We start from the raw sequence: 15,537 nt of genomic DNA on the forward strand, positions 1-15,537 counted from the left end.
ATCAATTATATAATATCTCTGAATAATTCTGGATGAAATACTGTTAATCCCATTTCATCGCTTAAGCCATTTATAACGTTTTTTTTTATTAAGCTGTTTTAATTTTCTGAGCAGCGTTTGCTTTAGTTATTTAGTTATTCTCTACTGTTACATCTGGTAGACTCTTTTTATAATTTATTGTTTTGGTTTTTAACATTAGATTTAAGTGTCGTGAGTGTTTTATTTTTCCTAAATATTGTACTAGATTGTCTTTGTCTACAAAGCAATAATGATAATGAATACTTTTTTTTAAGGAACCGTGGATTTCGTGGTATTAGATATGAAATAAAGTTTCGGACTTATAATAACTCCGGTCTTTTAATGTGGAGACGAAAAATTGGTATACGACCCCGGGACTTCATCGGACTCGGATTAAGTAATGGAAAATTACAATTAATATACACTGACACAGATGTAAAAGAGAACAGTTTGGCTTTGAACGAGGAGTGGTTTCAAAGTGTTGAATCGAAGGAGAGAGTAGATGATGGACGTTGGCATACAGCGACTGTTAGAAGAAGGAAGCGGCTCGCAATGTTGCAAGTAGACGATACACCGCCTGTGAGGGGGTACTCGCAATCATTGCTGGTACCTTCGAAAGCTAATCCAAAGTTATGGATAGGTAAGTAAAGTTTTTATAAAGTTATTAGATGACCTGTGTTAAACAAAATTACTAATATTTTCAATTACTAAAACTATTTTATCACTGATGTTGCTTGTTAATATGATCGTATATGTTTATTATAATTTTAATAATTTTGAATATTTATATAAGCTTTATTGTGTATCCATGCTAATGTTAATGTTTTTCATTTAATACTTATCTATTATACATTGAAATTTTACCATATCACAACTGTATATAATGTCGAAAAATACTGCGAACAAAATATGACACTTTATTTCAAACAAAAGAACAACACAAGTATAAAATATGCTCATTGTAGTCTTTTAACCTTCTTAAGCAAGAAAATTATTTTTGGCTTGGCCTTTACACTGAAATCTTATTTGGTGAAGTAAATTAATTTTGACGTTTTGGCGATAGGAGGATCTCCATCGCTTCCTTTAGGATTGCCAGGGGACCTTTACTCAGGATTCCGAGGTTGTATCGCCAGCGTGAAGTCTAACGGTAGGCACATCGACATTACAACACCTATACGACCGACGACTACAATACGATATTGTGATTAAGAAACTCATAAATATCACTAATCATATCCCTAAGAGATTTTAACATAGAAGTGAAATGTAAAAGTATTATTGTGGGTATATTTTCGTAGCTGTAGTTCTTATTAGCCAGTGTATTTAATCACATTGGCAGTTATTCTCATTATTATAATACTTGTAATAACTACGTCTAACTTTCAAGCAAATATTTTTATTTGCAATTTATTTTCGAGTTATGAAAGTTAATAAAATCGCATATTAACTTCCAATGTGAGTTATTACGGTACAAATTACATTTATATAATTTTATTCCTAATCATATCCTAAATTGTCTAGGTTTTTTGTTTTCCTTTAGAATGCCTCTTTCTTCTTATTTTTGCTGTTATTTGAAAAAAAAATAGCCAAGGACATGAAAGTAGATAACCAAAATATATCGTTGCCATATAATTTATATTATAATTTAAGATATATACTTAGGATAAAATCTTCTATATGTTGGTGCTTGGATTACACTTGATGATAAAAAAATAGGAAATCCTTTAAAAATATGTTATCACTTTACCTGTTATACGGCGACCCTGACAAGGCGTTGGAAGTTATTGTGTTAAATTATACTCAAAGTAAAAGATTCTAAGGAATTTAATAATAACATTCCATGGTAATGTAAAGCTTTCTGTAAATTTACTTGGGTATTGCCGATATTTAATAGCGGCTGCTGAATAGATAAAGATTCCATGAATATAACGTGTAATGACTGTATAACTAGTTGAGATCTTTAACCCTTAATTTTGAGCATTAAATCTGTTTTATTAATAAACATAAAGACAAAATAAGAACATATAGATATTAAGACATAAAAATGAATTTGGATATTTAAATCGAAAAATGTTATAAAACGACTTAACTAATAAACTTTAGAACAATAAATTAACAATTTCTTGTCTAAACTTTCTTAATATTTTTGCTGAATCTTTGATCTCCGCTCGAAGAATATTTATAATTTTAGAGAAGTTAACATAATGTTTCAATATAAAATATTTTATATTAATTAAAAGTTATCTTGTAACGTTCGCATCAATAATTTTCTTGAAAATGTTCTTAGAATTATTGATATCATTATGGACAAGTTATGATCTGTGTAACTTATAAGTAACTAAGAGAATGCTCACAGTTGAGGGTTAAAAAAATACACACTACAAGTGTGAATTATGTCAAAAAACCTCTTAGCCTCTGTCTATTCATAAATTTTAGAATTTTAACTGACTTAAACTCATAATTTAGTAATTTCATTGCTATCATTCCATGTTTAATAAGAATAAATTTATAATAGTATTTTAAACAGTGCCATAGTTGTACAGTAGATGATTTTATTATGTATAAGTTAGTATAAGTTTTGCTTATTTATATGCCTGCCCTTTATTTGATGCTATAATGATATAGAAAAGTATATATTTAAGTATATTTTTTAATATAAATATATATAAAATACGATTTAATTTTTCTTTTGTGTTGATTCATAATATGTTAAGAAAACTGTTATAAACTTGGATTTTAGTTGTTGGAACTTATATACTGTTTGCAATCTAGATGATATGTTTACTCGTGTTGTTAGAGAACTATATTAATCGCGAAATAAGTTAAAAACTAATAATCACGAAACGCCACAGCGATTGATATAGCGTTGCTTTAAGTGCTACTTATTTCGATTCACCGCTTGAATTCACGTGACAGTACTGATGCTTTAATACTTCTAAACACAGTTTGAAACGTTCAATACAAGAACAGTTTAATGTAGGGTGAAAAAACAGATTAAGCATCTGTTACTTTCTTCGACAATTCGTATATATAAGCAAAATGCAAACTTTTGACTGATTTTCGTTATACACGTTTGGTACAATTTTAGAATAAAATATGCTTTATTATATGTTTCTACTTTTTACTGGTAATAAAATTAAGAACATTCATGACATTCCACTCAAAACTGGTATTTAAAAGTATTATGGTAACGTTAATTTTATTGTACTTAATATTTTGTATCATATGTACATAGTTATAGATTTAAAAAAAATGTACAACTTTATTTTGTTTACTTGAAAGTTCATAATACGAAAAATTTTGTAGTTTTATTGAAATATCATGAAATCAAGTATTTATAAATATCAAACCTACTGTGTTTCTATTTAAAAGATGTATTGCATTACTTAATAATAAACTACGTACATTTTTTAATTGCTTTGTATCGGTATATATATGTAAAATATACGTAAATGCTAATCTAAAGTAAACATTGACAATATTAAAATATCTACACTGAATTTAGCGTTACTTTTTTAAAGTGTAAGTGCTTCGTGGTGGAATGTAACATAGCCGTTTCAGTCTAGATTTAGGTTAGGAGTCCTTCCTTCCGTTGATTCGGAAAACACTTCGGAATCGAAAATCAATTTGTAACATATTTGCTTATTCTCCATGCGCAATGGATATCAAGTTGGGGCTGCTTTAATCCGTGGTGGGGAATAGCGAGCATCGCAAACATCCTAAATCGTTTTCATACATTTTGCATGAACTTTTCCAATGATCGTGTAAAATATATGAACCTATCGTATATGAAATAGCCAGTTGTAAATTTTAATGTAACAAACATCCGAAGGAACGGGAGAGTTGAGGAAAGCAATAAAAAACCTGTAGTACGTTGTATCACTGGTTCTTGACATATCTTCCAATTAAATTTGTTACGCATGTGTGTTTTGATGTACCTATATTAGTTAAAATACAAATGATAAATTAAATGAGACTGCAGATTATACAGGAGTTTTATTTTCCCACATTATCTATACTTCCAAATATTTACTCCTAGTTCATTTTAAAATCTCATAACAACAAAGAAGATAAACCATTTATTTTGAGTTTATATTGATTTGTTTCCTTTTAAAAGCATTCATTTGTTTAAAATAAATTGTCTTTCAAATAAAACATAAAACTAATATTAAACCTTCATTTATGATTAATTGTTTTTGAACTTACTTTAAATAAAAAAGTATATTCCATAAAATACTTATTACATAAAATAAAATAGATGGTTCAACATAAAACGTATTGAAGCATAAAATAGATTGATATATCATCCTCTACATGGCCCAACTCTAATCTCAACTAGGCTGAATTATGGTGTAGAAAATATCCTCTCATTTTCTGCATAAAACATAAATCACGCGAACCACCGGAATCCCTTCGGACATTAAAAAGGGGAAAATAAGCAATAGCAATAGATATTGCAAAACGTGTAACGAATTAACTAACGTAAAAAGATTTACAATTTTAGATAAGGAAGTTTTGTGTTCGCTTATCACAAAGATGAGAAATTTGATAATTTTCGAATTTATAATTGTATTTTACTTAATCCTGTAAAAAGATAAATAAAAATAATAAACAATTCAGTAAAACATTTTAGGTTTCTTTTCAATATATACATACCTTTTTTTTTTCTTATAAATATTACATAAGTCATAGCTCGTTGATAGAAGTTCTATTCTCTCGAGAAAAAAATTACAAGTGTATTTCGTTCTAAGTTTTCCTTAAAGTAATACTAAGTATATGTTTAAATGATTACATAAAATGGTAATTATAAAACAAAATGTATATATCTAGTAGTTAAGATAAGGTTTAAATGTTGGAAATCTAGAACTGTTGCTGAAAAAACGAAACGTTTTTTCAGGAATTACATTGATTTAATACGTGCACCGATAACACATTAAAAAAAAAGAGATAATTTTTTTAAATAAATATGCATAAGTGACTTGCAAGCGTAATAAACACTTGTCTATAAATTGGGGTTTGATAAGGCGCTGCGGCAAATCATCCCATTGATCCGGATCATAAAGGATGAAAAGTTCTCAGAAAATATAAGAGTTTTATTGAATGGATCAATGCCTTTCTGTGAATGTACACTTGCTTAGTACTGAAATAAAACCAATATCTCTATAAATGATTGTAGTGTAGTGAGACTTATACTATGAACCGTGAAAAAATATTAGAGATTTTTTTAATTGTAAGGTAATTTTGTTTTAATTAGCAGTTAAAAAAAATCGAGGGATATGAGGAAGTATGTTCGAAAAATTAAATTTTCAATACTACAACAATTTTCTTTAAAAAAAAGGTATTTTTTTTTTATTCTCCCTTAGACTTTCAAACGACTTCCTGTTTATAGACTTACTTTATAAAACATTTTTTATATAAAATCAAAAAGGAAGTGGAATGTGCATTATTATGTATAATATGTATGAGCTGTAGAAGAACGCAAACAAGGAAAGACTCCTTTGAAGACAATGGAATTATATGCGACGATATCACTATTTTTGAAAATCTCAAATTGTTAAAATATAAAATTTAAAATAGAAAAAAAAATAACCTTAAATACTAATGGAACTAAGTAAAGTTAAATAAACAGTCAAAATTCTTAACCTGGTAACTTAGAACTATTTACAGATATTGTAGGTTTAAATCAAAACGTTTATGTGATCTCCATTACATTTCGTCAAAGAGCCACGGAAGAGATGTTTACTATTCGAATGTGATATCAGATAAATAAAAAAGCAATGAGGAAAAAACCTAATAATAACTGAGAATTCACACAAAGCATCGCGTGTTTGGTTCAACGTTTTATTACTCTATTCAAAGCTATAAGCGTTCTACTGAACTCATATATCAACAATTTGATTCAGTTTTATTTCTTATAGACAAATGAAAGAAAAATATAAAAAAAGGTTTCATCAAATATTAATTTAATATTGAAAAAAGAGTCATATGTCATTCATATTGAATTAATTATATGGAAGTTATATTTTCTATTTTAATTCAATTAACTTAAAATTCACAATTTAACATTTGTACTGCTACAGAAGTTATAATTCATAATACGATGATTTTGTCCACTTAACAGCAGTTCAGTTAGAATGCTACTAACATTTTTAACATTACTGTCACAAAAACATCGCACTTTGACATTTATTGAACTAGTAAGTTTAGAAAGCTTAAAAACCTTTTTTAAATATTGCCAAGAAAAGATTCGTCTATAACAGAAGTGAAAAATATATTAAAGAGATCCTAAGTATTTGGTATTTTTTTCTTAATTTATATCTATATTTCCAGTATTTCAAATATACAAAATTGTATTACGCTTTGAGGGGACAAAAATATGAGGATCGCTTTTTATTGAAAACCTTTTAGTGGTGTGAAATAAGATTGTATTAAATATATTTGCTATTTCGTTTAAAATCATCTTTAAGAATTAAACGGATATAAAAGGACGAAAAAATAATTTATTTATGTGATTTTCAATAAGAAAGTAAAATAAAATAATTCACTACTGAATGCATTCCAGTTCACCCTAATACGAAGAATGTAAAAAAAAAAATTAATTAAAAAGCTAAAGAAAGCATATTTATGCACATTCTATTAGTAACAATCAGAGACCATTCATTCATTATACATATTATTTTTATATAGTGCTATGTTTACGGTTTTTGTTTTTTTTTTTTTTAATAAAAGAAGTGCAAATACAATGACATATCTAAGAAAAGCTACAAAACTCAACTAGTAAACATAATCATACTCTTACAAATGTATGGAATCAGTTTATTGATCATACCAACTGAATTACTTCTTACGGAAACGGGAACTATTCAGAGGAATCGCTGTTTCTTCGCCACACTTTGATCTAGTTTTAGATTAGTATACCATTCTCTGCATTTATTGACAAAACAGATCGTTACCTAGGGCTTGCTCCCTTATGGAAGCGTTGTCTGTACTTTCTTACTTATTAACCAGTCCAACCAATTCACTACCAACAGAACGCTGTGAAAGTGAACTGTTGGTGCAAGCATAAAGTAAATAAAATTTAATTATTATTCGCATGTCATTTTCCGATAAGAATTTTAAATACTAGATAGCGGTTAAATAATTTTTGGTCGAATATTCATTGTTATTGTAATTTTTCATCATTTAATTTCAAACTTTGGGAGCTATCGAGATACATGCTACTTTTTTATGGAGAAGAAGACAATAAACTCAGAATGAAGACAGTGACTGGATCGTTAGAATCTCGCCATGAATCTCATTTTATCGTAAAATTAATAAATAACATATATATTTCGGCTGTAACAATTTCTATGCATAGTTACAAAGGGGAGGTAGATCTATTAAATATTTTATACATTTCTCAAATTATAAAATAATACGTTATGTATATAAACATAAAATTATATCACAATAAGTCTAAATATCCTCGGTCATTGACAACTAACGATAATAAACACATCTAGTTTTTCAAATATAGTCATTTTAGGCCTAAATTTTATACATTGTTCCGCTGAGTCGATACCTTAATATGAGTTGAACACTATTTTTTATTGGCATTTTAGTAGCTGAGAGGAATTTAAAAAAATTGTCTTCCTATTGACCTATTTTTTTAAAGTAAATTATAAAATATTTTGTGTATAACCTCTCAATTATTTAATATCACAATGTAAGTTGATAGTTTTTTGTACCCACATATGTAAGTTACTTTTACGAAAACGATTTTTTGATAATTGCGGTAAAACTAATGACAAATTGTTGTTTAATGACAAGGTGGCGAGGAACTTGTATAATGTCTATATGCTATTCCAAATACATGAATAACCATCTATATACATATGTATGTACATTCATACAAAAAACTTAATTGTGAATGTCATCCCTACACGTGGAGAAAACAAATAGTATTGTTAAATTGGGAACTACGTCAGGGACCTCTGAAAATCGGCTTCGGAAACGATAAATCGTTTAATTCCACCCAGGTGACTCGGACGACTGCGACGTCAGGACACCATTACAGTTTACTGCGATCTACGTTTGATCTACCTGCTGTGACCGCAATTGTGTTAGAATCGTAATTGAATGACCATTGGATCATACCATCACTTTTATTGTAACTTGCAGCACATTTCCTAACAAACGGGATAATATCTGTAATTATTGATTTCAGTTCAATTTATGTCAATTTAAAGCTTATGTGTCAAAAGATAATATTAATAGATTTAATTTAGAAACATGGTTTTGTGCGTGGTCTCCAAAATAAACTTATCATTTTACATTTAAATACTGTTGTTATATTAAGTTGTTACGTCCTAAAAAGATTTTAATCTTACAACTACTACTGAGTTGTCAATTCAATTAAAGTTTTTTCGATTAGTTAGACATAATAGTGCTTTTTCAACAAGGATTTGGATAAAACAAACTTTTATAATCGTGTGAAATTAATTTACCTTACTACGTTCCACTGTGAGTTTATTTACAGCGCTTAAACATGCAAGCGTTCGATCAATTTTAAGTCTGCAACAGTAATACCAATTTTCACTAAAATTTATTTTGTTTTACATTTACTTGATAATAATTATTTTATCTGTGATACATGTAACTCTATTTTCATTTTATAGAAATTTTAATTTATATATTAGTTATATTCACTAAAAATTACATCTATATACCATGAAAAGTGTAAAGATTTTTTTTTTAAATACTTAAATAAATCCGTTCATCTTTATATATAAAAGAAAGTTGTGTCAGTTACACTATTTATAACTCATGAACGGCTTTATGAGTTTGGCTGAAAATTGGTGGAGAGACAGCATAGAACAAGGGAAAAGACATAGGTTACTTTTCATCCGATTGAAAAAGAAGAAAAAAACAAGATGATCAAATCCAAAATCTTCTCTTTTACTGTCTTTGAGGAGGAATAGAATTCGCCTGGTCAGCTATAAAAAACTAACGCAGACGAAGTTGCGGGCAAAAACTAGTTAATGATATAAAAAGTAGTGGCCGGATTATTAATGTGTAGTATAGTATATAACTAAAAAACTTGGTAAAGCTACAGTGCTGAAATAAAATATTGCGTATGTTTTGTTCCAACACTCCCATGGGATCCAAAGTAGGGCTTTGGATAAAAACTAGTAGATAATTACTAAAGAATAATATTAATAATAAGGTTAAAACCTGTAAAATATACCTACTGTTTCCGGAATTCAATAACGACCAATGTATTGATCAGTTTATTATTGCATTTAAAAAAAAAATATAATTTACGTTATTTACGTTATTCCGGAATATCTATTACAATTACAATATCATTACAGAATCACCAATCCGTTGTTTTATTTATCCCTCTGCATTTGAATTAATATTATGAGACGGTGAATTCGTTAAGATTTATTCTGAAAAGTAATTATGGTAATTATTTTTACTAAGTAAGTGATACGCGTGACTTAGTCTGTGTCGTTTGAGACATCGATAAAATATGTGCATATATGTATGTATAAGAAAGACATCACTTTACACGGTACTTTTAATAAATAGTTGTTTTTTAAAACTTATCACATTTTTATTTACACAAGTGTCTAAGCAATAACCTAAAAAAATATTTAAATCTATTTAGTACTTTTGCCTGTAGTTACAAGTACGGACATTCAGCTTTATATGTTTATGTAAATACTGAAATATACTTACATTCTTCTGGACTTATGCTATAAAGCATATATGAGTTATTTTAAAGACATATTAACAAAATGTCTCTAACTTATAACTACCGGCAAATTCTGATTCCATTACGAAAGAATTTAAGCTGTCAAACATACTGAATTAATGCTTTTTATAAAGTTATTACTAGGATAGTTTATATAATATATATGTATTCCCTATTTTGATATTTTTTTATGTTTTATAGCATTTGTTTTTAAAATACTAGCAAATTTTATTTATTTTATGAGAGCAATGTATTCATAGTTATTCATATTTATAGAAAGGACACTATGTAAAATGTTCTATAGCGTTAATATCTTCAATTTGAGTACATAAAAAATAGAGATAAGAGTAGTTGAAACCACCTTATTTGATGGAAAACTTATAGAATGTGGAAAAGAAAGAAAATGACGGTACTTTTGTTTAAAGGATTTTGGAGTAGATGGTTGTAATTCTGAGGCAACAAATGTGCATATATAGAATGGATATTCTACGGAGTAACTTATTAATAAAACAATTCTATAATAAGAGTGATAAACACAAAAAGGGCTGCACTCTACTTGTAATAAAATGGTGGAAAAAGACTGCATTCTGCTGATGATTATTTATAGGTATGTGTTTGTATTTCATCTTAATATGATAGTTTACTCTGCCATTATCTCCGACTCCTTGTTCTCACTTTAAAATAAAATAGGTAAATATAAAATAAATTTAAATAACGTTAAAATTTTCGCCTACTATAAAGATTCAGAATTTATTACAATGCTTTTATTTTTAACATTCAAGCAAAGTTGAACTAATACTTGACATATAATTCAAATAGAAAATGAAGAATGTAAAATTCATCAACAAGAGGTAGAGCACGATATATTAATTACTAAAAGAGACATAAATGCGACAATTTGGAGTTAAAACTTCCGAATCTTGCTCTCATTAGTAGCAAAGTTTATTTACTTCAATTTTGTTAAATTGAGGGAATGTGTCTGGCTGAATACTAAAGAACCTCAATGTCACTTTCACTTTAAATAGCAACACTGATCTTTATAAGTACAAAAGACATAAGTATTATGTAAGTCTATTATTCATTTCCTCTATTTCCAATATGATAAGAGAATCTTTGTAAAATTATTTAGGTTATTTAATTTTGAATAGCGTCTATAAATTTTAAAATTGTGAAAAACGTCGTTACTCCTCCAATTCATCTTGTACAGCAACATAAGTATCAGTTGAAATAAAATATATATATTTTTTATATCATCATATACTTTTAATAGAATATTATGAAAAGGTTTTGATATATTAACGTTGTAATTCAAATCTTGTTCAAAGTTAGAGATAAATATTAGAGTGATGTTTCGCCATAGTTGAAGAACAAATTCGAATTTACTCATATATAATGTACAGATTCCAAAGTGTAAAATTGAATTCTTTTTATGCCAATGCAGCGCTGTTTCTGTGAACTCTAAGATTATGATGTTGCACTTCTATTGCTTAACGATACATAGCTGGTTTAGCACATCATGACCGTGGAACTGCATCAATCTTATGAAGATCAAATTCGGTTAGCTTAATAGTAGTCGCAGCACGTTTTTTTCTTAATTAAGGCATTATACAACATTCGAATTATACATTCCGTTTTTGTCATAGCCGGCACTTTTTTTCAATATCGCAGTCTTTGCCGTATAGTGTCGTAATTTCTCGTTCTTGATCACATTCCTCTTCCAATTTTAAATATTTTTTGGAGAACAGAATTTTTGTTATTTACTGTGAACATACGTACTGTAAGGTCCAATAGAGTATCCAATATACACAGTCGTCTAAGTAGCTGTAAAAAACGCCTTTGGTATTCATGGTGACCGAAGGTTTTATAGTCACTCTAGGCCTACGAAGTTCAGTCTAAACACTGTCCAATCTCAAGCTCTCCATAACTCGAGCCTAAATCAGATACCGTATGAATGAAAACTCCGATATGTTTATATTTTATATTTTTTTTTAATATAACATTCCCTAGCTTTTCCTTACAATTAAATATTATTAATTATTTTATTTACATTAAATATTCTTTTTTTTACCTACATGAAATTAAATTGTTATTTCTGGTATTTTCTGTGATTTTTATATAATGTTATCATTTATATAATTACATTTAAAATAAACTTTAATTTTATTTAATGTTAGCTCTGTTAATAATGTCTGTTATCTCATTATTACTATTATACAAACAAAATGACTGATTAAGAAATTTTTTATCAAATAAAATTATAATTTTCTAATTGATTCATTGATTTCGCCTTCAAGTTGTAATTCACAGAAATACTATTACAAATAGCAATTGGTATTTCCAATATTTTTGAGCTCAATACTATAAATGGATTGGGAAAAGATAAATTGTTTAATTTCATTCAGGCGACTCAGAGAGATATTGTGAGGGCAGTCGTCACAATTAACTTCCATTAGTTTTGTTCATACCTGCTGTCATAACGACTGTGATTCAATTCATTAGCTCATTTGAACAAACGAAATAATTGATAAATATTTTTGTATATTTTGTATAATCACAAAAAATATTAGAATATATATTTGGTATAAAAAAGTATAATAAAATATTCCAATAGTAATAGGAACATTTAAAATAAAAAAATATGGAAGCAAAATCAATATCTCAAAAAAGTTTCATTATTTGCTTTGACATCTGTCGAAATTATTACAATACTTGAATTAATTAATTAGTGTAATAAATTTTATGGCACATATTATCATGGCTCTTATTGAGCGTAACTGAACTAATATTTTTGTTAATAAAATTTACTGCAAAATAATATCATTGTAACTTGCCTGTAGGTATGTCAAACAATTTGCTGAAATTACAATGGCGAACATTCCGAATATACATATGTTATGTTCAATATATATTCATTTAACGGTAGGCTGTGAGGAAATTTCCAATTGAAATAAGAGACTTATTTCAGTATACATATTAAATACAAGATGTGATTTATCTTTGGTGTTTCAAATATTATCAAAAGTTCTATTATATCTATTCGATTAAAAATATCAACGAAATTAAACTAAAATAAAATTATTTTATAATATTTTCTCAAACGTCACATACTGTAGTAGCCTTTAAGTAAATAATATTTTTATATAACTGATGCAGCGCATTTTCTTATGCTCGATGTATGTAGACGATTGGTATTAAGTCAGTCGAGTTATCTAAAGGGTAAATTACAGTAACGCCTGACAGACTATAATACTATCTCATTCGGTCCATTGCTTCAGCTTTATATATGAGAATGCACTTCATGGGTTCCGGTAGGTAATAAAGTGTTTTCTCACAAGAAGAATACACTGTTTCATGGGATAGTAATTATTAGGTATATATTATTACTTTTTTATCTTATATATCATTTGAGAGAAGACAAAATTATATTTAAATTAAATTTAATAGGTGGTTCAGATTCTCATCTGGTAAACATTGAAATATAATAGTATTGGCGTGAATAAAATGTATGTATGTATGTCTCGCAACAGGTCTGTTATAATGTCCAAAGGACAAACGTCATAATATCGTGTGTATAGAATTATTGTAGCGAAGTAAATTTTTTTATTTATAATTTTTTAAATTTCAAAATATCAAAAGATTAATTGAAAAATACTGCTACTTTATGCGGATGAGCACAGCTATACATATGAACTAGCATTTAATGTTTTTTAGGAAGTGAACATAATATTGCATTGAATAGACATTATATTGTATTGTAATTTATACACGTTTACTACAACATATTGCAAAATAATGTAAAAGCTATAATTTATCTATATAATCAATGTAGTTTATATTGGAACACAATATAACTGATGAGTTTTGTATGAACACATGTGACCCAGAAATACTTGCTATTAGAAATTTGGTTTACTAATACTTTTTTAGTACAATTTATTTTATTTTTTCTAAATACAAATCTGAAGTCTAAGATGAGGTCACGGGCCAAAAGCTTTTTCTATAAAAAGTGTTCTTCTATTTTTTTTTAAAAATGATAATGAAAATAAAATAAAAAAAATAGAAATATGTATTAATGAATTGAACAAAAACAAATAATTTAGTGTATTAGAAAAAAAAATCGTTTACCTATAGGACAGTTTAACCAAAAAAATGGATTCAAAAGATTTAATTAACTGAATGTTTGTGGTTTTCAGGCTTACTTCATTTGGCTGGCCATGGGCAAACTTTTTTTTTATGCTTAAGGGGCAACCGAGCAGACGGTGGTAGTACCGTCGCCCATGGACATCCGCAATATAGTTTTGCGGATGTGTTGCCACTCTTGATTGGGGAAGAGGGGTAGGAAAAAGTGGGAAAGGGAGGGAAAAGAGAAGGGGTACGAAGGTTGGGAAAAGGGAAAGCTTGCCACTAACGTATGTAGAAGTCAGTGTTCTGAATGAAGTATTCCATATCCTGACATATCACATCAGAGATAGCGTCCGCGCATCTCGTGATATTTTCAGAATAGAAGCAAACCTGTCGCCAAGAATAAAATGGTGAGATCGGGATGCGTCTGAATCTGCTGTTTGTATCGCCGTATTACCCTCTCATAGAGAAGCTCATAACCGGGTGGAGGATATATTGATAAAGACTTAATAAGACAGTGATCATAGATTAACCCAACGGGGATGAGAATTCGACAATGTATTTATCTGAGTCTATTTTCATCAGAATATAAACTCATTTCACTGTTTGCTCATCTATATCCGGCACCCTTCTTCTAAGAGCGGGGAAAGACAGTGTTAGTGTGAAATGCTCCGTTTCTGTGCCATCTCAGTTGGTGAGCTTATATGAAAACATAGTGTCTTGATCGTGGGCATTAAATTTTAATTGAAATATGGTGGGCATTAAATTTAGAGATGGTGAGCATAAAAAAAAAATATTACCGAACAACCTTTGAGGTTAGTAACGTGCACTTTGAACGAAAGAAAGTGCAACTACTGTGAAAATTTACTTTTTCTATTTTTACTTCTCATGTTATGAAGAGAATGAATGAATTAAACGAGATCTTGAAATTATAACCCCACACGAAAGCCAGATATCGCCATCGCGTCCTCTCATTCGATTGCCAACCAGACCGATGGAGCCATCCTGGGATTATACCCAGTTGGCAGGGTAGTCTTAGGTGACTAGCAAACTAATTAGGCCCCCTACTAACTCTGGGTGACTAGCGGATCGGCATTCGTTGCATCCCGTCACCCTCTAAGAATAAGCACCCAACGCAACAAAGATCTTAGCGTTTCGTATTTGGCCCAAATCACAAGGAAACTGTTCAGAACCATCTTATATAAACTTCACTAGACAACATACCAGAACACGACGAATCCGTTTTGCAGCATGGCTGTCTAATAATAACTATCCCGTTGGCCGATGTTAGGAAATAGTACGAAAAAAAAATTATAGTAAAATTATAGTAACAAACTTATTGTATGCATTTCACCTTAAGAATACATCGTTCATTAGCTTAAATTTGTGAGACGAGAAACTATCCTTTCAGCTTATATACGAATAATGCAGTCTTACGGTTTAGCTCAGAAAACTAATTAAGGTGGAAGAGTTTGGTTTGTGGCCAGCACATTGTAAATTAATCATTCTAGTATTAGTCTTCTCACCTTATTGTAATGAATTCATAGGTAGTACTTTCATTATTATTTTTATTGCTATTAACTACTGACGTCACTATGATACTGGGGTAATGAGTGCTTTTATCTATCTATATATATAAAAATTGATTGTTGTTCGTT

General features: G+C 28.8%; 1 protein-coding gene across 4 annotated transcripts in view; it reads left to right on the forward strand.

Moving 5' to 3' along the window:
• Positions 1–4,004, forward strand: part of LOC116777489 (agrin-like) — a 126,358-nt gene extending 122,354 nt beyond the window's left edge. For all 4 annotated transcript variants that reach the window (XM_061529814.1, XM_032671057.2, XM_032671096.2 and 1 more), the window contains 2 exons: positions 294–658; positions 1,082–4,004. In XM_061529814.1, coding sequence (XP_061385798.1) covers positions 294–658; positions 1,082–1,227 — 511 coding nt within the window. In that variant the 3' untranslated portion in view covers positions 1,228–4,004. The remainder of the gene's footprint in view (positions 1–293; positions 659–1,081) is intronic.
• Positions 4,005–15,537: the final 11,533 nt, after the last annotated feature.

The sequence above is a fragment of the Danaus plexippus genome, chromosome 6 (assembly GCF_018135715.1).
Source record: "Danaus plexippus chromosome 6, MEX_DaPlex, whole genome shotgun sequence".
NCBI lineage: Eukaryota > Metazoa > Arthropoda > Insecta > Lepidoptera > Nymphalidae > Danaus > Danaus plexippus.